General features: G+C 41.0%; 1 protein-coding gene across 1 annotated transcript in view; it reads left to right on the top strand.

Annotated features, from left to right (window-relative positions):
* CTNND2 (catenin delta 2) overlaps positions 1–25942 on the top strand; it is a 581628-nt gene that overhangs the window by 304277 nt on the left and 251409 nt on the right. Inside the window, exons 7-8 of the mRNA XM_035892032.1 lie at positions 359–553; positions 19996–20248. Coding sequence (XP_035747925.1) covers positions 359–553; positions 19996–20248 — 448 coding nt within the window. The remainder of the gene's footprint in view (positions 1–358; positions 554–19995; positions 20249–25942) is intronic.

Below are 25942 nucleotides of genomic sequence, written 5' to 3'. Positions count from 1 at the left end.
TGTTGTTTTCGAGGGGTGTTTGGCGTTTTTGAGGGGGGTTGGGTTTTTTTTTTTGGTCTCTATTTAAGACGAGGTGATGATATGATATCTGTCTACAAAATATGTCGTTTTGTTGGAAGAAATGAGGTTTTGGAGTAAATGCAGGCAGCTGGATGATGCAACTACAGGGATTAACTGGAGCTGGTGCTGCCCTTGCATGCTGTTTCTATTTGTATGTTGAAAACGTTTTATTTCTTTGTTTTGGTTTTTTTTTTGTGTTTAAGTGCTACTTTCAAGTAAACTTTTAATAAAGTCAGATCCTGTATTTGTCACTTTTTTTTTTCCCTCTCTCTCAAATGTCTCTTAAATCTATTTGCAGCTGGGTCTCGGGCATCTTACAGCAGCCAGCACAGCCACCTTGGCTCCGAGTTAAGGGCACTGCAGTCTCCAGAACACCATATAGATCCTATTTACGAAGACAGAGTTTATCAGAAGCCCCCTATGAGGAGTCTCAGCCAGAGTCAGGGGGACCCTCTGCAACCAGCACACACAGGCACATATCGCACTAGTACAGGTAGGTGGATGTAACTTGCATGATTGTCTTTTTATGAGATATGCCTTGTCCTTCAGTACTAATTCTTCTTCTCTTTCTGATGTGCTAAACAAAATGTATTATGTGCATGCCCGTGAAACAAAATACCTTGTGCAGGTGGCAGCTATCCATAGAACCCCAAAGGCATGCACGAAACGGGGAAATACATAATGTGCTATATGTACAGTAGGTTAAACTAATTTGGGGATGGGGCTTACTCATAAGGAGAGATACAATATTTTTATTAATTCTGTGTATAGTCTTTGAGAAAAATCTGTTGTCTCTGAAGAAATTCCTAGGGTTTTTTGCTTGCAAAGGATTTTTGTGTGCTGCAAAGGGATTGCAAAGTTCCTTCCACATGAAGCTAATGGATTGTTCGCTTGCTTTCAAAGGGAATCACACGTAAATATTCTTCCTCTCTCCTACAGAGGTACACTTAGGTATAGGTACACAGACATAAAATTGAACTATGGCATAGAGAAAAGCTGTTAGCATCGCTGGTTTATCCATAAATAATAATGGCTGTCCATGAAACGCATTGGTGCACAAGTCTTGCTTGCAGAATGTCCTCTCAACCAAATGAAATACAGCTGTATGTTGGAACCCACAAATAGATCACAAATCAACAGGGATATTTATGGTATTTAATGCACAAAATAATTAGAGTACATAAATGCTACAGCCAAAATAGCCTAAAGCAGATGTAGAAAGAACTTGCCTTAGGAATTGTAAGTATTTCTGGTGTTTTATCTTTGCTGTGTTGATCAAAGAGGGAAGATTATGTCCATTCTCAGATCATTCCTATTTTCATCAAGAAAAAGTTAAGTGTACTTTTTGGAGCAAGATACTTTGCTTTCCTTTAAAACTTTTTTTTATTATTATTATTTTTAAAAGCATTTCTCCAAGGGCAAAGCTGGCAGTTTGTGCATGTCCAAAAATTCCTGTTGCTTTATGCAAGTTTTGGATGTTCAGAGTACAGGAGAATACCCTTAAAAAGAAGTTTTTCCACAGAATTCTCTAGTTAAATACCTGTAACAGCTTTATACTTTTTGAAGAACACCATTACACCATTTCCTTCCTGTTAAGGAAACTACCATAGTATAAGGAAACTACCATAATACATGTTTTGTGTAGAGTCATACATGTATATGAGAACAGATTACTATTCTTTGCATGAAGGGGACAAGACCTCTGCCTAAATTACTGAGCAGCAGAGGCAGTGATAGTGATTGAAGAAACTGTTTATATTGAACTTGAAGTCTTGTGTCCCACATGTGGCCGCCTCTTATTTCCTATACAACACTCTCTTTCCCAGTCATGCCCTGAAGAGGGTTTCTTGGTTTGCTTGCAAAATATCCCTTGGTTCTCTGTGCTGAAGTAGCAGGCTGTCTTGTGACTGTAGTCTTCACAACACCTCCATAAGGAAGGAAACACTATCAGCATAGGTCACAATTAATAACTGGGATGCAGGATGCTAGTGGGTAATACCTGAAGATGGGTTTTCAGAAGGGAAGAGGAAAAGCTAAGAAAATATGCTGATTCGGGAAGCAGAAGTGGGCCCTGTTAAGGTGAATTTTTTTTTTTTTTTTTTTTTCCTGTTCAGGATACAGATTTGAACATTGCTCCAGTCTCGTTCTGAAGAACGACCCCATCAGTCCAGCTTCATGTTGGGTTGATCTTCCCTTGCTTTCCCCCCTCCACCCCTATCGTCAGGGTCAGGGGAATTAAAAGCAGGTGGAGGTGTGCCAGGCCAATTACTCTGCTGCTCTGTCGGTAGCTGTACGCTGCAGGTGCTGTCAGCCTGTCACACAACCAGGCTGAAGAGCTGTCAGCACTCAGAAGGAATTTTGGGCTGGATCAGATCAGCTCTCGGACTCCTCCTGCCCTTAGGAACACATCTCTTCTGATGGAGACCATGCAATTTTTCTTGAATTTGCAGAAAGGAGAGGAAGGAGTTCAGCTGAAGATTGGCACATACAGCTTTTTATTTCTTCATTGGGTTGTCTTAAGTGTGTGGTTTTTGTTGGTTTTTTTTTTTTTTTTGTAGGGCAGAATAGCTGTTTGTCTCAGCTGTTTGGTATAAGGTATGAGGGACGTAGTTTGCTGTGTACTCCTTGAAGATACGTGCCCAGGGTTCGTGGCCTGTATCTTCTGAGTGCATGAATCACACCAGTGGCGAGGGGGAAGCTTTAAGACTTCAGTGTACTCCTTTATAGACCATAGTTCACATTCTTTTGTCTATTACAACAGTACCTTTAATCATGAAGATGGTGCATGCTTTTCCACTTATGATAAGGAAAAAAAAAAAGGGGAAGGCAAACTTAGTCTAAGGACTTTGCCCAAAGTGTGGAATGCTTTTCCACTTATGATAAGGAAAAAAAAAAAAAAGGGGGAAGGCAAACTTAGTCGAAGGACTTTGCCCAAAGTGTGGATTTTTTTCTCTGCTGCTAGCACTGACCATTAGAAACAAAAATTATGCTATTTATACTTGCAAAACATTTACTTTTGCTTTGTTGTTTGTTTTTTTTTTAAAGAGAACATTCTTCCTGAATTTGAAAATTTCACTTAGTTTGGAAGATTAAGTGCCTCACAAAATGAAAATTTTTTGGGTTTTGTGGGGTTTTTTGTTGTTTGGGGTTTTTTTTGTTTGTTTTGTGTTTTTTTTTTTTTTTTTAGTATAGACACCACCTCTTTGTCTGTTGTGAGCTCTTAAATAACTTACTACATTCAGGAACGTTTACACAACTAAGCATAAAGCCCGCTCAGAGTTTTTCATCCTCTAGGTGAATCAACATTTAGTGAGCAGAATTCAATAAGCTAAAATTTCTCTACGGGGTAAACTAAATTAAGTTTGCTCTATTTACTCACTGTTTTGTGGGTGGTGGTGTTTTGGGTTTTTTATAACTTGCGTATTTTCCTTGCATTTCACTCATGAATGAAATGCGTGACAATAGTTCTGCGCTGAGGGCCACATACTGCAGAAGGTACAGAATAGGAGGAGCTTACTGAACATCTCCTTTACTTTAGATAGGGGCAGGATGAATTCTTCATCACTTTGTGGTTTAAATTATGACTGGGTGTGTAACTGTCATGCTGTCTAAGCTAAAAATAATCTTTCAAACTTGACAGGAGTAGCTGCATAGGCTTTTTTGGTCGGTAGCTTTTAGTTAATAATCTCTTTTGGTCTTCAAAGGGTAATGCCTTCTCTCATATAAAAAGTACCAGCCCAAACTTTTGTGCTGGAAGTAGCAATAAATGTGAAATTCTACTTTTGAAATGAAAATCCACAAAAGAGGTGCTTGGAGGGAGTACTTAGACATTATGTAAATAACAAAAAATACTTATTGAACAGCAACTTGCATTTGTAAGCCAACTAAATAATACTGATAATTTTTGTCTAGGCAGGTGTGTTACTCATTTTCCTTATAAACCTAAAGGCCTTGCATTATTAATTTAAATCCTAAGTTAATAATAGTAGAGATAAGCTTATTTGGGAAGTTTACATGAACACTGCTGGAATTTGAAGAGGGCTGTTACTTAAGAGGGGGAAAGGAGCCAGAGCAGGACACAATCTGCAATCATTCACTTATTTGCAGAGTTAGAAGTTTGGACTAGGCATTTAGTCTTTAGTTATTGGCATTTAATTCACATTTAAACACAAAACAAGTCCAAGTGGGCAAAATCTTTCTATTTTGCAAGCCTGGGATTTCCATAGCTGCCTTGAGGAGAGAGCAGCTCTGCTGCTCAGGTCCCAGGCTGTTGGTGCCAACCTGCAGCAGGGGAGAAGCGTGGCTCCAGCAGCGGTGGGGTCTGTAGGACTGGTCACCATCACCCTCCAGAGGCTGGCAAGCTCGTAACGATGCTTGCTTTCATTGTGGTCCCTCAGTAAAAGAGACGAGCTCTCTTCTGTGAAAAGGATGTGATTTCTGGATAAAGTTATTAAAAACCTTCAAAGAGTGCTGTCCCTAGTGGTCTAGGAGGGAGGGGCTGTAAATGTGAGAGGTCTGTGCTTACTCTGAACTCTCTGCAGACTGGATCTTTATCAGCTGAAATAAGTGCTGCTGCTTAAAAGCACCAGTGATGCTGGTCAGCTGGGGATGTTTAGACCTCAAAACCTGCAGAGTGCTCATGCTTAAGAGCACTCACTGGTTTCAAGGGCTGTGGTCAAGTATCTTTGTTCCCAACAAGCAGCGAGGATGAACCAGCAAATAGACCGGAGGAGTGAATCTGACCCACTCAGCTCTGTGAAGGATGTGTGCATCTTGCTGGCACCAGGGGGAACCTTGACGTCCTTGGAGAAAGCTTAAGGATTGCCTTGGGATGCAAGGCTTGAGGACAGTCTCTGGCCCCCAAAGGTCAGCGTGGTGAAGGCCTCGTGATGCAGCTCTGTTGTGGGAAGTCCAGCAGCTTTGTGTGGTTACGTGGCCAGTTGGCATTTGTTTTGAGTACTGGGCGTGCAGGAGCTGAAGTGCCTCCTTGGTGAAGGCAGGGCACACAAGGCACTGTGAGGACTCTTCTGTGCTTCCCAGGGGGAAGGGTTAGGAAAAGGAGGAGTAGGGTCTGTGGTTGATACTGCTGAAATTAAAGAGAAGACCCTGAAATGAAAGATTTATTGAAAGGAGGTTGAAGAATGAAAGATAAGCAGTCAAAACTTGCATTACCTCTGAATAGTGGCTTAGTGCGGGGCTTGAAGGGTTTGCCAAGCATGCTCTTGCAATGGGTTATCCACTGGGGAGCGTGCGTGGGGCAGGGATACTCCTGCAGCACTTCTTGTGCTACCTCCAAAGACACCCAATGTTCCTGCGTGTTTGGGCAGTTGCTGGGCTGCCCCCCAGTTTCTCTGATGGCCTCCTCTCCTTTAGGCCAGGTCTCCCCAAGGTTCCTCCCATTGACACTGGGTGACCAGTCCACCACCACCTCTGAAGCCCTCTGTTACTGAAAGCCGTGCTGCCACAGGCTGCACCACCTCCAGGGTGCCACAGTGGAGAGTGCTGATGGAAGAGAAGAGGCCTGCGAAATCCATGATGTCAGGTGCAAACTGGAAACATGGCTCTCTGTGAGCTGGGTTTCTGTGTGGAGGGAGAGTGCTGTCAGGAGAGCCATGGAGAGTCAAGGGAACTGCTTTTCAGAGGGAAGAGTTATCTGTTGCTCCTGGCCATGGTTTCTGTTCAGGCTCCTGGGAAAGCTCTGTATTTCGTTGTCCTGTGATGCAGCTCAGGAAAAACTGCTGAAGGTGAGAATTACCATTGTGTTTCTGGACAAATCATGGAATCATAGAATGTTTTGGGTTGGAAGGGACCTTTAGAGGTCATCTAGTTCAACCGCCCTGTGGTGAGCAGGGGCACCGCTAACTGGATCAGGTTGCTCAGGGCCCCGTCCAACCTGACCTTGAATGTTTCCAGGGATGGGGCCTCCCCCACCTCTCTGGGCAACCTGTTCCAGATGCTGTCCTCCTCCGCCTTCCTTCCCGCTCCTGCCCGGTTCCTCATTTGCTGAAGGAAAGGAGTCTGCACTGAGGAATGCCTTATGTCAAGCACTGCTCCTAGTTATTTGTAACATTGCCTTTCTCCTGTAAAAGCGTGTCTTGCTTTAGTGAGGTAGGGGTAGCGTTTGCTCCCAGAATCCAGTCTGTCTTCACAGATCAGATGTGCTGCTGGAGGGACGGGAAGAGGACCCAGGCGGCCATACCGGTGTTTACTGCTTTGCCTCTGCTGCACTTGGCCTGGGATTTTGCTGTCCTGGAGGTTAAGCAGCATCTGAGGGGAATATTTACAAAGGAAACTGATGTTCCTTTTCATGTCACTGAGCTGGTGGCTTTCTCACAACATGGCTGGGCTGTTTTTCTCTTCTGCCTCCATGTTCCATCTTACAAGGTGCCTGTGGTGAGGATCAGGTCTCTAGTCAGGACCTAAAGGAGAGGCAGGAGAGGGAGAAAAAAACCTCTTTTTCTGATCCCCCCCTCCCCCCCAGACAGGAACAGCCCATACAAAATTGGTTGCACTGTTGTTTTGTTTGGGTTTGTTTTTTTGCAGGGAAGGGAGGTTGCTAGTTTTGTTGCTTGTGGGTGCTCAAATGGCTCTGACTTCCTCCTCTTCCTCCTCTCCCTGTTTGCGTTGCACAGCAAAGCAGGGCAGTCCTGGCTCTTTGGTGTCTGACCTCCTCCCGTTCTCAGTGCTGGGTTCACGTGCTGTTTGCTCCCACTCCCTGGGGGCTCCCTCCCTGTAGGAAGGGCAGCTGCACACCCAGCCTGTTTGAACTTCTATCCCATTGGCCTGGTAGACAGAAGTCTGGCATTGCGGAGTTGCTGCAGGAGAGCTGTGCCAGCCACCAGCTCCTTGACTCTGCCCTGCCTTCCCTCTCTGCTGCCAGCACGGTGGGGCAGAGACCCTGCCTTGCTCCGGGAGTGCCTGCTGCTCTGCTGCCAGATGGCTCTGCCTTGCCAGCAAGGGGGCCAGCGGTCTCTGGGAACAGTAACTGCTGAGTAGGTACAAGTCTTTTTTTTTTTTTTTTTTTTTTTTTTTTTCCTCTCTCTCTCTCTCCAATTGAGATGTTTGCATCAAGGACGGAGAAGGGTGTTGCATGGACTGCTTAATGCTGCTTCCACATACCTGAGTACTTCATTGGTGCATGGGTTATTTTGCCGGTCCAGCTTAGGCTTACTTTGATTCTCAACATTTTGTCATGTCCCTTATCTCCTTTGTTATCCCTTACAAAAGGAGGATGAGGCTATAAAAGATGCATGAACTGAGCCAAAGTACGTCATCTTCACAAGACTCTAAATATTTGTCTTCACATGTAATAAAGTACTGGATATGTTTGATATTTTTCAAAGCCATAATTTCAAGGTGAAGATTTTTTCATATTGTGAAGATATTCCAATATTTGACAAAAGCTACATGTCCATATCCTACATAATGATTTATTCTTCTTTCAAGACTAATTAAGCCTACTTTATTGCAGTCGTGTGGCATCACAAACTGATAGTGTTTTTCTCTGTCTACTTTTAGAAATAAACTGTTCTTTAACTATTTTTAAGGTTTTTAACCTTTAACTTTTAACCTTTTAAGGTTTTTCTTCTTTAGTCGTTATGAAGTAGTTGGTAACAGTATCATAGAATCATAGAATGGTTTGGGTTGGAAGGGACCTTTAAAGGCCATCTAGTCCAACCCCCCTGCAATGATTAGGGGCATATCCAATGAGATCAGGTTGCTCAGAGCCCTGTCCAACCTGGCCTTGAATGTTTCCATGGATGGGGCATCTACCACCTCTCTGGGCACCCTGTTCCAGTGTTTCACCACCCTCATTGTAAACAATTTATTCCTTCTATCCAGTCTGAATCTACCCTCCTTTAGTTGAAAACCATTACCTCTTGTCTTGTTGCAACAGGCCCTACTAAGAAGTCTGTCCCCATCTTTCTTATAAGCCCCCTTTAAGTAATGCAAGGCTGCAATAAGGTCTTCCTGGAGCCGTCTCTTCTCCAGGCTGAACAACCCCAACTCTCTCAGCCTGTCCTCATAGGAGAGGTGCTCTAGCCCTCGGATCATTTTTGGAGCGGGTCCAGAGGAGAGCTACAACAGCTCCATGTCCTTCTTGTGCTGAGGGCCCCAGAGCTGGACGCAGTACTGCAGGTGAGGTCTCACCAGAGCAGAGTAGAGGGGCAGAATCACCTCCCTCAACCTGCTGGCCACGCTTCTCTTGATGCAGCCCAGGGTACGGTTGGCCTTCTGGGCTGCCAGAGCGCATTGCTAGCTCATGTCTAGCTTCCCATCCATCAGTACCCCCAAGTCCCTCTCGGCAGGGCTGCTCTCAATCCCTTCACCCCCCAGCCTGTATTGATACCAGGGGTTCCTCTGACCCAGGGGCAGGACATTGCACTTGGTATTCAGTATTGAGATGACAACTGAAACAAATATGAGAGAGGTTTTTTTTTTTAAACTTTGTGGTAAGCTGTTCTCTTTAGCCATTTCAAATCACTGAAGTTGTCCATGACTTAAACATGCTGAAAAAATTTTAGAAAATTAACACAGCATTCTCTTAGGTTGAAATAAGACTATGTAGAATTGACATTGTGGGACTCCAATTTTAATGTCATGATGAATCCCATACAGAGGGCTTGGTTCACAGCTTTCTACACCTGCAAGGCATGCAAACGTGACTTCAGCTTTGGGAGTCAGATTCTGAGTTTGAGCCTTGCACATCACCAGTGGCAGGTTCCACGGGGCAGTTTATATTCTGGTTGCCCCACAGCCATCCCCTCCTTTCTCAGGTTGTGTTAGTATTGCTTCTTGGCATGGAACTGGAATTCAGTTAACCAGATGTATCACTTGGAATTCCATAGACTTCAGATTAATGAGTAAAAGGAATTTTAGGGGGTTTAGAGGAAGAATAAAAAAAACTTCCTATATACATGCAATTAGGTGTTTTCGGATTCTAACAGTGAGGATCAATGAGTACATTGGTAGTTTTACTTTGGTTTCAGAGCAGCATCTAGCTATTAATGAAAAGCTACCTGTTACATGCTAGTTCCTGTATTACAAATATTTCATTTGAAAGTAAAAAAGGAACCTTGGTTTCAAAGATATTTTTCTTTGTTTGGCTTTAAAGTTGTCACTTCAGGCAAAAAGGAGGTGCAACAGAAAAATCAGCTGTACTTGCCCCATTTTTATTAAACCCTTTGTTATACAGTTTCTCAAATCTTTATTTAGTTTTTGTTCAGTCCTAAAGTGCAATAGTTAGGTTATAAATACCAAACATTGCTTCTTTCTGCTTAGCTTGTGGGTTTCGTTTTTTGGGTTTTGGGTTTGGTTTTTTTTTCTGTTTGGGGGACAGGTTTGTGGTTTGTTTTGTTTTGTCACAAGCTGATGTGCTGTGCAGGGCCATACTGGGATGCCACAGCTGCAGATTAATTGAGGATCACGCTGGTAAATCACACAGCATGGAGTTCTGGCTATAGGACATAATGTTTTCAGGGAAATTAAAAAGAAAAATTATTCCTACCACTGCATCTCTATTAGTTTGGTAATGTTGTGATAATAGACCTGTATTCCTAACTGACATCCACTTGATAACATTGCTTTGGGAGAGAGAATTATGTGAAACAAGTGGGGAACAATTCTTCAGTACAAAGTAAATTGAGCACAAAATACCTTGGTGATCTGCATAGTGAATAACAAATCACCTCAAAGCAATGCAAAGTCATAATCCCATTTCATTCGACAGGTCCGGGGTGTCTGGTATAGCCTTATCTGTGTTATACTCTTGCATATATGTTTTTAGGTGATTTTTTTTTTTTTTTCCAGGTATAGTGGCGTCTTCTCAGAGAAAGAATTTTTGTTTATTTATTTTATTTCCTTCCTATTAACATTTTGGCAGGAGTATAATAAAAGACATTGTTTTCAACTTTAGTGGTATCCAGTGGTTGCTGTAAAGCTATGGAGAAGAGCAATGAGAGAGGGAGGGAAGTGGCAGGAGGCAAAAGCCCCTCAGAACCACCTTTGTAATCTGTGAGCAATATCCCCTTATAGTGGAGAAGCATTTATCCAAATAAGATATTCGTAGCTTCAAAGTACTGAGCCAGTGTTTGGGTTCCATAGAGGAATTGTACCCACCTGAAGACAGCCCAGGTTTCACCCTTGCTCAGAATAGAAACCTTTTTAAATGGTCAGTATCCACAGCCTCCTTTCTCTGTCCCGTGAACAGGCTTGTGGCTTGTCCTATGTATTTTCTCATTCTTCTATTCTCCTTTTTTTAATAGAACGCTTCTTGGATGTCCCTTGACTTTTGCCACCTATTGAGGGAGAAGTGTGATTATAAAACCTTGGTCAGGGAAGTACATACCCTGTAAATCTCATCTGCCACTATTGAGAAAATACGGTGTTTTCTCTGTGCCAGAAACTGTCTGTGTATTTATCATCTGTTTACTGTACAGGTGGAGTCTCAGGTTAAAGCCTGGTCACATTTGACTTTAATGATGCAGGACTATGTACATTCTCTTTTATTTACTTCAGCGTTGTGTAGAAATACAAGGTTGTCATTCATGAAATAAGAAGCAATTTAAACACCTTTCATAAATCTCCTTCTTGTAAATCTTTGCTGAACAAAACCACAATGCCATGCCTGAGGTAACTACCCAGTAATGTCTTCAAGGCGACTAATGCTTTTGTTAGAGGATCATTCTTTCTGTAGCATTATATTTAAAGGCACTCTTTTTAAAAATCCCCAGCCCATTGTTTTTATTTTTTTAACTTAAGGTGTCATTTTTTTTTTTAATATAAAACCGTCTACTTTTAGAGATAGTCTTTTCCCTTGTCATAATTTCAGCAGTTTGCATGTAGGTTTGGAACTTTTACGAATATAACAACAAGTATTCCAAGATGTTATTTTTTTGCTATAATGGGTCCAGCAACTTTCAAACTATTGTTTGCAGAAGGTTACGTTAATGTTTAAGGGCTACATATCTCATGGTCTGGCACTGGAATACAAATGTGGTTAACCTAACAGTAAAATAACTCTCTACTCCAGAGTGGAAACTCTTAATTAAAATACCTGAAGCTCAGTAAGGTGTGGTAAAAAATACCAGTTATTAGCCATTTTATTATTTAGGATTATAGTGTACTAAGTAGGGAGAAGTCCAAATCTGAAGGAGAAGATATCCATGTGCTTGAAGGCTGTAGCATGATGCTGTGCAGGCTGTTAATCTGCTATTGTCTCATAATATTTATACATTTTTTTATAATAATTGTTTCTTCTGTCCACATGTTCTGTTTTATGTGGGCCAGCTGGGATTTCAAGAGAAGGTGAATTTGGAGTGAAAACAAATTTAGTTCTAATGGGCTGGTCTATGCGCAGTAGCATGGTCTGTGTGGCTTTGCTGTAATCGGGTTTTATCATGGTTACGGTCATTGCGTCCCATGCGCACAATGTGAAACCATATAGTAGTACTACAAAGAGGAGGGAAGTGATGTGTGTGCCTTATATAGTGCCATTGCTCGGGGTTGAATTTTATCTCCGGATTGGAAACTGGCATGATGAATTTTAGTGTCTCAAATTCTGAAAGGGCAGTTGCTTTTAAGGGCCTTGGCAGCTGTTACTTTCTCTGCATAAATGCTCATGTAACAAATGAATTAAACTGCATGTTCTCCCTAAATTGAGGGATGCAACTCTGAGAGAGACAATCTGAGAAAAGATCTTGGCATAACACCTTTGGCAGCCAAAGTTGGCATCGCATTATCACATTATGTGGATGCACTGGGTTTTTATGTGCAGAGCAGAGTCACTGAAACGTGCTAGAAGCCTGAGAACAGAAGTTGCATATATTAGTGGAGATTAAAATCTAGCAGACTTAAAATGCAGTCAGTTCCTGGAGGTAGAAAGGAGGAGGATTATATTTTTTAACACTGAAACCTTGAAAAGCATGGCTTCTGCCCTGTTTGGTTGCAAAGAGGGAAGGGAGTCGCTCCTGCCTTGAGTCAGAGAGTTGGGAATCTGAAATAATTGAAAATATGTAGTTGCTAGGGGAATCCTTATATTTGCATAAAACCTTAGTGTCCCCTCAGACTACATGGATTTCAAAATGATGCTTTAGCTGTATAAGCTTTTGAGATACAGGCCGTATTACCATGATGGACACCCCATAACTCTGGAACCTGATGGTGAAGGACAACTGGAGGGCAGGATGTAGAATTTGAGAAGGTTGTGGGTGTGGGGATGTGAGGTTGGGCACAGCAGTGAAGCCCTGTAACCAACCTGGCTCTGGAAGAGGCTGCATCCAAGTTTTGACTTCAGCTTTCACTTAAGCCTCATCGAGGACAGCTGCAAATAAACTTTGATGGGAACAGATTCATCTCAGGCACTGTGTCTATTGAACTGAAATACAAATTTCGAAGATACAAACTCTGTCACCATTACTGCTTGCTGAATTACTTGTCCACCTATTTCTTCATTAAAATTTACTTTAGAGGTACAAAAATCCTTATAGATTATTTTATTTATAAGGTACATACTTGCTTCCATTGCTAATCCTAACGGGACTAGGTGATTTCAGATTGATACTAGCTAACCACATGCTTGAACCCATAAATAAAATAATTACTAGTAAATAAATGCCAACTCTAAATTGGTGATTAAGAAAATTATTCAATCTGCTAATGGCTAGGCAATGGCAGTTATACATCTTCCCCTAATGGAAGTATGTATTTCAAACAAAAAATAAGCATTAAAAGGGAACTAAGACACAGATAATGTGAGAATGTTGCAAACTGAAGTGGAACAATATAGACAAAAGGAGCCTTCAAAGTGACCAGATACCAGCTGTCCTGTAAACAGAAGAATAGCTCAGAAACCGAGGAAGCAGTATTTTCTTTCACTGATTCTTTCAGCATTATGGAAAAACATCAGTTTCTAAGCAAAGGAACAATCAGCCTTATTATAACAATTAGTGTCAGATCTAAAGAACGCTCTTAGAAAATCGAAATAAAAGGACACATCAGTGCAATAGCATCTTCAGTTCTTCAGTCTTCAAAGATTGTCAGTTTTTGCATTGGAAGAGGATTTATTGAACATGACAACATGCAGAGCACAAGTGATGTTTCCTTGGTTTCTGTGAAGCACGGAGTAGTTCTCCTGCAAAACAGCAGCATGTAAATACAGCAATAGTCAGGAGAAGATTTTAAGATTTTTGAAGGAATCAAATAGTAAAGGGGTAATAATTCATTACTGGGGCATACAAGCACTATGAATGTGTTTATGATCTTCATTAGGCTTAGTACTCTGCAGCTGCCAGTGGTGGGAATGAACCTTTTAACTAATTCAGAGATGCACAGAGTATATCCCACAGAAGTAATAGCATAGCGGCTAAACCCCTACCTCTGGTTTTGAAGATGGGATGGGAAAGTGTGAACAACATAAATCTCCTATGATGCCATCTGGAAGAGACATGGATGTTGCCTTGATAAAAGGGCTTCATCCTTACTGTGTCATGGAAACATCTGATGATGAATATGTTACTGACTACATGCTTGCAATGGCACGTAGACGCACTAATTGCAAGTAGGTGTGACAGCCAGGTAGAACCAGTACCTGAGGAAATTGTGACTAACGTGTTTGTGGGTGGAAAAGAGACCTTTTTTGTTAAGTACCATGCCATTCAGTATCTGTTTCTTTTATTTACTTGCATTTCCTCTGTACGGTATGTTATGTTCCCTTAAAAAGGCCTGCCTGGTACAGCAGGGAGACGGGCTGTTTGCCGTGCCTGGCTGTTGGAGGTGCTCAGCTGAGCATGGTAGAGCTGACCAGAGGGAAGGAGGTTGTGTTCCCCCTGATACACACAAAACATGAGCATCTGAAGAAAGCTGGAGCAAGCAGAAAAAATTAAGGGGAACAAGGCTAGCTGAGTCTTTGAAGCATAACTAGAAATCCCTGAGAAAGGGAGAGGACATGGAGGTAATAGAGGGCAAGAGGCTTTTCCAGTTGACTGTGTGGAGTTTGATGCAGTCCTGGAAGCCTTGAAAAGTTGGTGCGTTGAGAGCAAAGGCTGGGTGGGTGGAGGTGAGCCCATCCTGCCAGGATGCAAGGGAAGATTTGCTTACAGGTGCTTTTTATTTCTGACTGGTTCAGAATTTGCAGATTGGAGTTGAGACTGCAAATCAGCAACTAAATAGGACAAAATAAAGACTGCGGGGACGTGAGGGAGGAGAAAATTGAAAACAAGAGGAATAGAAAGTTGCGGTAGTTTTGACTGTGTTTGTTTTTCCTGTTCCGACCAGAAGAAGTTATATAGCAAAGCTGCCAAGCTACACAGGCCTTCTGTGATGTTGATATTTGCATAAGGTCCTGAGTATTTTAAATCTAAATTGGAGCCTTGTACCTTGAAATCCTGTAGTGTTTGGGTCTTTTTGTTCTCAGTTCGCATTTTTAAAGTGCAAGATTCCTTGTGCATGCGTCCTTTGAACAGGAGATACCATAGGGCCTTCATGAAATCTTAACTACCTTAGAGTGGTTGCTAATATCAATTATGGGTTTGGGGTTTTTTCCTCTTTCGGTAAATATTTTCAGGTTCCTCCAATCATAAATTTCCCTAAAATCTTACCCTTCCAATGCAGAAAAGTTCTACTAAAAGTAACTGCTAAGCAAATTTACTATTATTGTGTATGTATTACCATACATCTTGACAGGGTTAAACTTGACTTTTTGTTCTTGTTGCTTTGAATTGCTGATTTGCTCCTAGCTTGATTATAATCTATTTTGTTAAGCTTCTATTGCAAAAAAGCTGGTGCATGCTCTAAAACATGCACTTGACATTTAGAGATAAAGTGTTTGTATCCCCCAAACTCAATGAATTCTGTTTCCTAATTCACAGAGAATGCACTGTATTATTTTTATGGTGTATTAGATGGGAAAAGTATCTGTTTTATAAATCTTCCTATATATTTGCTACCAACAGAATGTTGGTATTTGTATAATTTATTAGCTCATGGAGGGGTGGCAGACGTATCTGGCATCGAAAGGACATCTGATTGGGATCCAATTTTCAACTTTTACGTGATAGTAAGAATTAACTGCAGGTGGAAATCAGTGAAGAAAAAAAGAAAAAAATAGTGAAGAATTGTGAAGTCTGTATGAAATGCACAAGGAGAAGGTTAACACAGGAACTGAATGTCTAGTATGGAATAATAAGAGGAAAATTTTACAGGGTAATATCCACACATCAAACAGCAGCATAAGGCAAGTAATTTTCAGCAAGAAGGTATAGCAAGATAAGTCTCGGAAACTAGTTTATTCTTTCTGTAGGTCTGATCCTACATATGTTAACTGGGCAAAATGACTTCTCACTTCTAGGAAGTCTGAATTTTTTTAGCAGTTCTTATGTGAATTTGATCTCCCTAAGATACTTGGGTATGGTGCAATAGTATACCTGCCTAAATCAACATGTTGTTGCTTTTTGGGTTTGGTTAGTTGTTTCTAGAGATCTCCTAGATTTGAAAAGAAGGTGCAAAATCTGGAAGTGAATTTCTAAGTTGAGTATCTCATTATGAGCCTGTGAGCATATTTAGTGATATGCCTAAATTTTCAGCATAAATATAAAAGTTGCTGTATCCTTGTTAATACTGTGCAAAAGGTGTAGAAAATTGTAAAGGCTGGCTTTTCTAGAAGCTATTTCTGCAATCAAGAGAACCATAATCAGGACATACATCAGGTCTTTGGAGGATATTCATTATAGTTGACAGGGGCTTTTCTTCCTCTTTGGCAAAGATTTCTAAGACTATGTTGAACATCTGTGTGGTACCCCAGATGCTCTGTTTTCTGGGGATGTGATTTTGGTGCTGCAGGAGCAAAGGGTTGAGATTACATGGTGCTTTTAAGGTATTCATGCCAAATTAAAACAAGATCTTAAATAGTCAGGTGACAAACTGAAATCTCTTCACTGTGACAATAGTTCTTGATTTGCATGGTCTGAAATGCTCACTTTGGAAATTCTCAATGAAACCTCTCTTCTCCACCCCAAATTAAAATTCTCCTCTTCAAGCATGGTTCTTACACTGAAGCTTAAAATTTCATGAATGTGTAGAGATTTACTGGCCCACTACTGAGCATGTTACTTGCTGTACTCCATATCTGCTGGCTGCAGCAGAGAGTGGGTGCTGTGACCCTCCCGTCGGCGTGAGCCAGCCGCAGCGTTGCAGGTTGTGGTCCGTACCAGCCCCTCTCATGCGTGTGGAGTTGGGGCACTTGGAAGGGGCGGGTGGGTGCAGGTCGCCCCTCTCCTCGTGCCTCTGCAAGGCCACTGTGCCAAGCGATCCTGGGACGGAGCCGCAGGTAGGCTGACCAGGGCAAAAGGAGCAGAGCAGACTGTGAAAGACTTACTTATCTCACATCAACCCCTGAATTTCTATGTAAGGTTTTAAAAAGTGGGAGCAGCAGTCACTACTAAAAACTGCTCTCATGGGTGGTCACTTAGGTAAAGCAAGATACAGCATAAGTAAGGTTTTGAGGCCTTTTGTTTCTTTGATTTTAATCTTGATCTCCTTGTCAATTTGGGGATGTTTGAAGAGCAGAAGCAGGTCTTGTTTTTTGGATGCCTTTACCTCCAAGCTTCTTGTTAAATCAACAAGGTGTCCACAAAATTCAACCTGTTTCTTCACAGTCTTGATTATGACTTTATGCAGAGGCAGAATAGGGTCCACCATAGACTCAGGGCAGCAACATGACTTGGCCATGATCCTGCTTCAACCAGGCCAGATCACAGGAAAGCTGGGCTGGTGCTGGGAGAGGATAAAGCAGCCCATTTCTCCAGAAACAGTGCTCCATTACAACTCCTTTCTGCTCAGCTCTTCCCTTGCTGAGGCAAAACCTTGCCAAAGTAGTATTGCGTCTTACCCACGCTGAGCTGATTCTGGTCAAGGTGCAGCTGGCTTGGATTTGAGAGGAGAGTCCAGTGTGAAAGTTAGAGAAAGGGTAAGTGCCTTCAACGTAAGAACATGGAAGAAGGTTGCCTGATCACCTGCAAACGTAGCTGGTACATGAACACCTCCTGGCCCACTCCAAGCATGTGCCTTCTGGATGCCCCTGTGCTCGCTGAAGATTTACTGTTGCTGGGTGGGGCGAATGGACTTCTGAATTTATTCATCTTAATAGACATAATCAGTACGGCTTTCCTGTTTCAATAGCTAAATAGAGGGGAGACTTCAACAGACAGAAAGTTTGCCATAGCCTCAGGAGCCACGCCTCAGCCAGTAAGTCTGGCTGCCAAAAGGGTTTGTTTAAGCAAGAGTAACGTAATGGTAGAAGGTGGCTTTGCTTCTGTTTTAAATGAAGCTTTTGGGTAAAAATGTCTGCTAAAGCTTAACCCTTTTACAGTCCCTCAAGGTGGCTGTAGTCAGGTTAGATGTAGAAGTTATTCCTAAAGTGTAGTGTTGGTTTTTTTTTTTTTTTTTCTTTTCTTTCAATTGATCTGGGTAACACTGGCCAAACAAGCTTATTTCTGAATGTTTAATCATAGTTTTGTCTCATTCTCATATTCTGACTATGGCGCTTCTGTGTTCTTTGTGATAAAATTCAAAAGGAAGTAACAGTCTGCTAGGAAGATAATTTGAGAAATGAATCAGAGTGACTCAAAAAGCTCGTAGGTGTTAAGGTGACAGCTAGTTTCAATTCATATAAATACCTATTTTGATAACAAGACAAAGGAGAAAATAGAAAATTTTTCAAAGAATTTAGAAACAAACACAATTTGCATTGAACTGTCTTGCAGAGGGGAGGAAGGGAAACACAGTGGAATATTTCGCAAAGCAATCTGCATTCCGATAAAGTTCTTGTCTTCAGCAGTATTAGTGGTGTAGGGTTTTTTGAAGTTCTCCGTATAATGCATCAAAAGCTAGGAGCATGCTCTGCAGAGTGACAGTACTTACAGTATGCTATGTCAGTATACTATTACATTTTTGCTTTTTCACTTGAAAATATTTCCAGTATTTTTCTCTAACTTTTTTCTTACTCGTTTTCTCACAAGGCACCAAATCTTTGTTTTGAACTGTGTGTATTTTCTGTTTAAATGTGATGCTTTCCTTGTGTCTTCCTAACACTGAATTTAGCATGATTTGTGCATGGGATGTTTCAGTATGCTAATACTGTTATTGCATTTTAACTGATGCAGTTTTATGAAAAGGTCTGTATTTTTACAGAGTGTTTTATTACTCATTTCTTAAGGAAATATATACTAGTAATTAAACAAAAGCAATATGTGTAAAATGTTGCTGTATATGTAAGTTAATGTAATCATAGAATCATAGAATGGTTTAGGTTGGAAGGGATCTTTAAAGATCATCTAGTCCAACCCCCCTGCTGTGGGCAGGGACATCTTCCACTAGATCAGGTTGCTCAAAGCCCCATCCAGCCTGACCTTGAACGCTTCCAGGTATGGGGCAATAGATAAGTGGGTGATCCCACTTTTTTATGTTTGCAACAGAGTTATAAGATAATACTCATTCTTGTAAAATTATATACCTCATAACCATAAGAAAAAAATAAAAATACAGCAAAGGTTTGATATAAATTTAAAATTTCAGGTATTGTAACTTTGACAAGCACTAGGTCAGACAAAACTGCTGTAATTGTATTTAAAGCTCACTGTATTTCATTTGCTGACACTTTGAGATAATATGCTTAAAGCCCCTTTCATGGACCTATAATATATTAAATGTATGTTTTCTTAAAATGTAAATGTGCATGGTAATGAGAAATGATTGGGAAATCTATTATGAAAACATGTCTCTTGAATATGCGGTTTTGCCTACAGTTTAGCATATGAATTTGACCCAGCTAAAAATAGTCCTGGACCCGGGCCCGCTCCTCCTGATGGCAAAAGTATTCTTGTCTTGGGACAGAGGGAAATGGAAGCCACCATGAGTTCACATGCCACTTCAAAGGGTCCAAATTTCCTTCTGAGCAGAGCCAGCATTTAATCTGTATTTGTTTCTAGGCCAAAGATCGTGTGGATATTGGTCCTCTTACCCTTACAGTGAATAATCCACTTGCCATTAACTGTTCAAAAATATCACATGTCTAGTAAGAATCATAAAGCAGACTGGATCTCCAGTACACAGTGCTGTAACGGAAAGATAATGAGCTACAAGACAGATTAATAAGATTTTTTGAGTCGCAAAAGCGTTAAGTCAGTTTAAATCTATTGGTTAAGCTGCTCAAAACTGGTAATGCATTAATCTTGAGCTGTGGTGTGTGAGCACAGCCGTTGCTGGCGTGCATTAAGACATCGATGTGATCACCTTGTGCTTGGCTCTTTTTCAGGCTGAGTTAGCAGTAGCAGTCCCCTAAGTATTACTTAAGGTGAAATATGCAGAAGATGGGTTAACGAAGCGTACGTCCCGGTATCTGGTTTTACCTGCTTTACAGATACCAGGACTACAAATTTGGGATGGCTGTGGCTGGCTGTTTCTTCTGCCATGGAGCTGTCCATCTCAATTGGGACTCTTGGGCCTGGTTTGACCTTCCTTCTGCTGGTGGATCTGACTGACTGCCACCCCTGTAAGGACTGCCAAAGCCTCACTCGGCGGTGGTTGTGCACCTTAGCTTGACTATTCCCACACTGCTTCTGCACTTTTTTTCATTTCAGGTTAGTGCAGTTAAAACCCCAAGTGAAAAGCGCTGCTACAGCCCAACTGGTATACAGGTCTTCTAGTCCAGAAGTGGCATGTCACTTAGAAATTCGTTTGACGGTTATTTACTTCAATGGTTTTGAAAATGACAATGTTGTTTGGTCTTTTTTTTTTTTTTTTCCTCATTCTTTTTGAACCCCTGTTTTATATGTGTGTGTTGTTTTGGTTTTTATTTTTTTTTCCTCTGCCTAGACCTGGTTAACCATTTCTGTGAACAGGTCCTCAATTTTTTACTTTGTCCCTACTTTCCTGTCGTAGCCCCATCTTCCCCTGGTGTCGACTCCGTACCCTTACAGCGCACAGGCAGTCAACACGGCACACAGAACGCAACAGCGACCTTCCAGAGGGCCAGCTATGCGGCCGGCCCAGCCTCCAATTACGCAGACCCCTACCGACAGCTGCAGTATTGTCCTTCTGTTGAATCACCATACAGCAAATCTGGGCCAGCCATCCCACCTGAAGGGACCTTGGCTAGGTCACCTTCCATTGATAGCATTCAGAAAGATCCCAGGTGGGTGAAACCTTACTTGTCTACTATTTCTTGCTCGTGCAGAGGTTTGTAATTGTGGTTTGCTTTGTATGTTTCTGCTGTTGAAGTTCAAAAAAACCAAACCCATGACTGTACATGAAAGATTTTGTTTGCCTGACAGCTTTGTCCTAATGCTTTGCCTTGGAAGGCTCTCATGAGCTCTTCCGTGAAACAAAATTACAGGTGTGGTCTTGAATGTGTGTGTTTAGCCTGCCTGCAGAGGTGCCACCCCTCAAAAGCTTATGAAAAGTGATTTTCTCTGAAAATGGGAGGAGTGGTATGACTCTTTTGATTCTGTAACCATTGTGGATTGAATTTTCAAGTTGCTCCTTGGGCAGAAGTTGTTACAGTTCTTGGTTTATCCGCAGTTAATATTCATAAAAGCTGCAGAAAAGGATATTCTGGCATCGGGCAGTGAGACTGAGCAACGTGGAAGCCATACGTAATTAGGCTTATGCTTCACCCTGTATGTTGTGCAGGCTTCCAACACCAGTATGTGGTAACAGAATGTATGTGTTGCAGCTTTGCAAAAATGGTTTTCTATGCATGCTTTTTAAGTATATAGCACAACTCTAATGTGGCTGTGAGGCACAACCCTCCTCATACACCTAGGGAAGATGCAAGGAGGAAACTTTGTCGCCATACGTACCCACATCAGGCAGATGTGTTAGAAAGAAAGAGTTTTCTGGCAAATGATTTGACTTTCATGATAACAGCAATGGAAATGCTAACTGTAATCCTTGATGCACTTGGTGGTTTTGTTCAGTTTTCTGATGGAAAAGAAAGCAAGTCTCTCTGGTAACCCAAGTTTAAACTTGTTGAATGTGTTAATTTATACAAGGTTTTTCTATGGCAGATGGTGTGATTTTATTTACTTACTTTTGCTATGTGCAATTTAATGATAGGAGAGCCAAAAAACTTGCCCCAACAAAAATGCTGGAAGTGTTTAAGCAACAATTTTAAAAGACTTCTTTCCCTGCATTAAAAACCAAATATTCACAACCTGATCTCTCTACTTGTTTAGCATTGTAGCAGTTTTCTCTGTCACTCCAGCTGGGAACACAACAGCAACTAAATTTTATGGCACATCAGAAACGTCAGTGCTTGCAGCTACTTGTGCCATTGCAGAGCTTTACTTTTTGAGAAAACTTCTGTCTTCAACAGTTTATTTTTTGGTCTTGTTGTGTGGTTTGTTTTTTTTTTTTTTTTTTTTCCCCTTAGCCTTTTCCTTCAGAAATTTGAAAAAACTGAATTCCTCCCTTTCTTCCCCTTACCCCAGAGCAAACACTGGTAACCAGAGGGAAACGGTCTTTTTCTGAAACCTTGGTATTTTGATATATTTGTATTCCAGAATATAAAAGTCCGTGGAGGAAGAAGAGCTTTGCTTTGTAATTGTCTCGTGTTCAAACTTAAAGAAAATTGCATTAGGAGTGCACTAAACCAGAGGAGAAGTGACTGTAATCTATATGAAATGTTCTTAGGAGAAGCGTGATGATGTTGAAGGCGCTCTTCCCGATAGCCAGGAAAGACATATTTACAGTATCTCTACAGGTCCTAGACATAATATCTTTTTAAGAAAAGGTTATCTCCATTTAGTTGCTCTGTTATCACTTCACAACTGTTAGTCAGTTAATGTATAGGATACGTGCTTGTAAAAGATTTCCTCTTGCAAATTTTTCATTTGCTTGCTTTTTCGTTCTTTCTCGTCTTGTGATACCATTTGTGCATTCTTGAGTATTGATTTCTGTATGTGAAGTATGAGCAGGCGTCCAGGTAGGAATTGAACTTCATAAACTCTTGAGAGGGGATCATTAAATATTGGTACTAATTATTATTAGATGGATTGGGATTTTGCACAAAATAACTTTTACAAAAGAGATTTGCCTTACTCTTGATCTCATTCCTTTGATCCATGGACTGTGTGTGGTGTCTCTTACTTAGTATTGCTGCCCTTATTTGTTGGTTCAAGTAATTCTTGGAAAGAAATGTCAGAGAAACACCTGAATATGTTATGCCTTAGTTGCCAGAAGCTATAGACCACCTAGGCAGACTGGCTTCTGAAACTCTGTGGCCCACAGCAATTGCTGATCATTCAGCTATTGGAAGGACTTTGAAAAATTGGAAGGAGTTTGGGGAAAAGGAACAAAAGCAATCAGGAGACTTTTAACATTTTGATTTCTATGGATAGATTACAAAAATATGGATAAATGACAAGTGTGGAAAGGAGGGGACGGAAGACTTTCCAGATGCTTGAAAAAATACTGTGGAAGGACAGAGATAATTAGGGTAGCACATGGGAGGTATAATTAGAAGTACTGGCTTTAACTGGGAGAAGGAAAACATGGTCCAAATACAAGAGAGACTTTAAATGGCTGTGTTAAGTTACATTGTATTCCTCAGAGGGTTACATTTATACCTTACACAGCAAGAAAAAAATTAAACATGTCGATCAGCGGATGGACTTTGTCAACTGCTAAGTTTTGAGTTTCCTTACTGCTTTCCTATTGCTGCTTTGGTTGGCTGCTTGGTTGGGGTTTTTTGTGACAGACAGGAATCGTGGAGGGGAATGGCGGGCATCATTTTGAGACATCTGAGCCTACCTGTCCAGCCGGAGGTCCAAACAAAGGCTCACTGGCAGAGGAAAATCTGCAAGACAAAAGGTTACTAATTGCAGGCTTTTGATTTGCGTTTGCTATATGTCAGTCAGCTCAGGATGAGAAATAGATACCCAGAAGAGAACGTACTCATCCTAATAAGCAATTAGAGTTCCTAAAACTGAACATTATTTTCTAGAATCTTCAGTTCAGGCGGAATTTTCATCTGAAGTCCCAGAAAAATGGTTGGCAGGCACTGATGTAGTTGTCAATTTTTTCCATTGTTTTCACCATGTAGTTTGGATTACTAATACTCCAGTTTTACATACGTGTTCTGAGCTGACATTTGGCAAATGAAGTTTTAGTTCAACATCTGTTCTGCATCATCCAACCGTCATAAAATGCAGTTTAACGTTCATTAACTTAAAGTTTAGGACAAAAACTATTTTTAAAAAATATCAAGATATTTCTTGTCAAGTTTGTGGTAGGGGATAATTTTCAATTTATGCAGGTAGACTGTTAGCTGATATGGGCTCATATAACAGGTAGTAAAAACCATATACATCTATACTGGCAGAGAGTCTGAGGCTTTGTTATTTAAAAAGGAATTAAGCCCCTCATCACCTGTCAGAAGTAAAACTGCATATGGAAAATGGAGAAGTTGAATATCAAAGATAACTTACAGATTGATTCTTCAGAGTATTCTTTTATGTTTGCTTCATGCCAAAAAAGGAAGAGAAATAAGCAGTAGGGCTGTGATATAAACTGTTTCATGCCATAATCTCTTATATGAAAAGGGCGCATAGGGAGGGAGGGAGGGAAAGCATACAGTATTTATTTTCTAATTATTGTCTTGCATTTGGTTCCTACTGAACTGTGAAGGAGAGAAGTCATGACTATTTTAAAGTAACAGAAATACATGTTCACGTGGTATTTTCCAGCCTACTTTTATTTAAGATAGATGAATCTGTCTCTTGGCACCAGCAAATTATCTAAGGTTTGTCTGTTCCTAGACTTCAGGGGAACTGGGGAAACCAAGAAATAGAAAAGCCAATATCCAGTTGTCAGCTCTTGTGCCTTCCAGTTTTTACTCCAAAATATGAACCAGACAAGTGTGTATAATTTACTTAATTTTTGAGTTTTTAACCTACTAAGAAATAATGTACATGTACCATTGCTGATAAATCACACTTGCTGCATAACAGATGAAAAATATACAATTTTCACATCTTTCAGTTAAATGCATACCAATGAAGTTTTGCGCTAACAGTGGTTTTGCGTGACTATGGACTCACTGTGTCTGGTTTCATGGGTTGAGTCAACATGTTTCTTTCATCGTTTCTGACTTCTCTTCTTACCTGTTTTTATTTACACTCCAGTATCACACTTCTTCTCCCTCTAAGAAGCAGGCAAGAAGCTGAGTTAACAGCAAGAATTGCATGGAATACACTCTATTAAGGCTACCAAAATGAATTTCAAATGTCCATTTTCATATTGCATTGAATTATATTGATCTACACTTACAATTTTCCTTTATGGCATCCCCTTTCCCAAGACAGGTGTTTCAGAACCTTTAAAACTATTTATTTAGAAGAAATAGGGTAATTTGGTGAATGAAGCTGTAAAGTGTTCATTCTTTATTACAGAGCAGACCACAAGAATGATTGGGCTCTTGTTTAAAAAAAAACCCACTGCACAAAACCAGTCATGTGTGTGTCGTGTCCCCCTCCCCACCACTCCCCCCCCATCAACCACTAGCAGTAGAATCATGTTGTAACTTTACAAGAAAACAAAATTTTTAAAACCAGCAATCTCTTAGGGGTTCTTGCCTATAGAGCTATCTGGGTATAGGTCAGCATAGAGACAATTTTCCAGGTATAGCATGCTCTAGCTGTAATACCCTGAGATGTTTCTGCTGTGTTGTATGCTTCAGTGTCAACTTTCCACTTTATTACCTCTGCTGGCCTTAATTTCCTCCTAAGCAGAAGATGACAGTGTTCTCTGCCTATCTTCTAAACTTTTAAATTGGCTTTCTTTCCACTTACGAAAGACAATAAATTAGATCAGAACATTTTGCATGTACTTTAAGGTTCAAAACTTTTTTTTTTTTCCAAAAATATGCTCTGTTTGCAAAATACAAGCTAGAGAGCTTTCTTTTTCTGTAGAAATAAAATCAACTCGAGTTAAATTTCTGTGCTCCAATAAAACTGCTTATGAGATTAGCACACAGAGTTTGGAATGTGGTCTATTAAAAGAGAAATGTTTCTGTAGGAGTCTTTACCATGTATTTAATCTCGTTTTATTCTGAGGATTGTCTCAGCATTAGTAGTGTTGGTCTACTGTAAAACTGAGTAACAGCCAGGCACTCAAACAGTATAGCAAGGTATGAAAATAAGAGTGTAAACCTGCCTGTGTGGACATCTTGGTGGGAACAGGTCTGGTAGCTTCTTTGGGAAGGGTTGTCACCTTCAGAAAGAAACTTCTGGTGGGGTTGAAGGCCTTGCTGCGACTACTGTACAGCTGGTGGCAACACCATGCAGCACTGCTGCGGCCAGTCCTGAGACATGGGCTTGGGTTTTCAGAATCCAGAGGGCTGCCGGGTGGTGTTGGTGGGTGTCTGGCATAACTCTCTAACCCAAGAGGTGGAAGATTGAAGTTCAGTTTCCTGGTCTGGGTGAGACAGAACAGGGTCTGCAGATGTACCTCCCTGCTTTTAGATGATGCAATGTGTGATGGGCAGTGCTCCTTTTCACTCAATATTTTTCAAAGGTCTCTCTTACCCTCATCTGAAATTAAGGATAAAGTAAAGGGGGAGGTGATTCTGCAAAGGTGGTGGTGGAGCTGTGGGAAACATAATTCTAGTGGATCTGAGCATGTGTAGGCTTACCTCCAAAAGTAAATGGTACAACTTCCTAGGTCCTACTAACGCCCTTCTAAGAATTTTTTTGCATCAAATTTACATGGGCCAGGCCCTTGGTATTGGTAAAACCAAGCGGATGGTGTTTGAGAGTGCTCATTTCGTAGCTCTCTGTTTAAGTATATCTTTCATTCAGCAAGGAAATACCTGGTTTATTTTCCCTAC

This window comes from Egretta garzetta, unplaced genomic scaffold (genome assembly GCF_000687185.1).
Source record: "Egretta garzetta isolate BGI_Z169 unplaced genomic scaffold, ASM68718v1 scaffold144, whole genome shotgun sequence".
Classification (NCBI taxonomy): Eukaryota; Metazoa; Chordata; class Aves; order Pelecaniformes; family Ardeidae; genus Egretta; species Egretta garzetta.
Note: the sequence above shows the minus strand (reverse complement) of the source record. Positions and strands in the feature narration are given on the sequence as shown.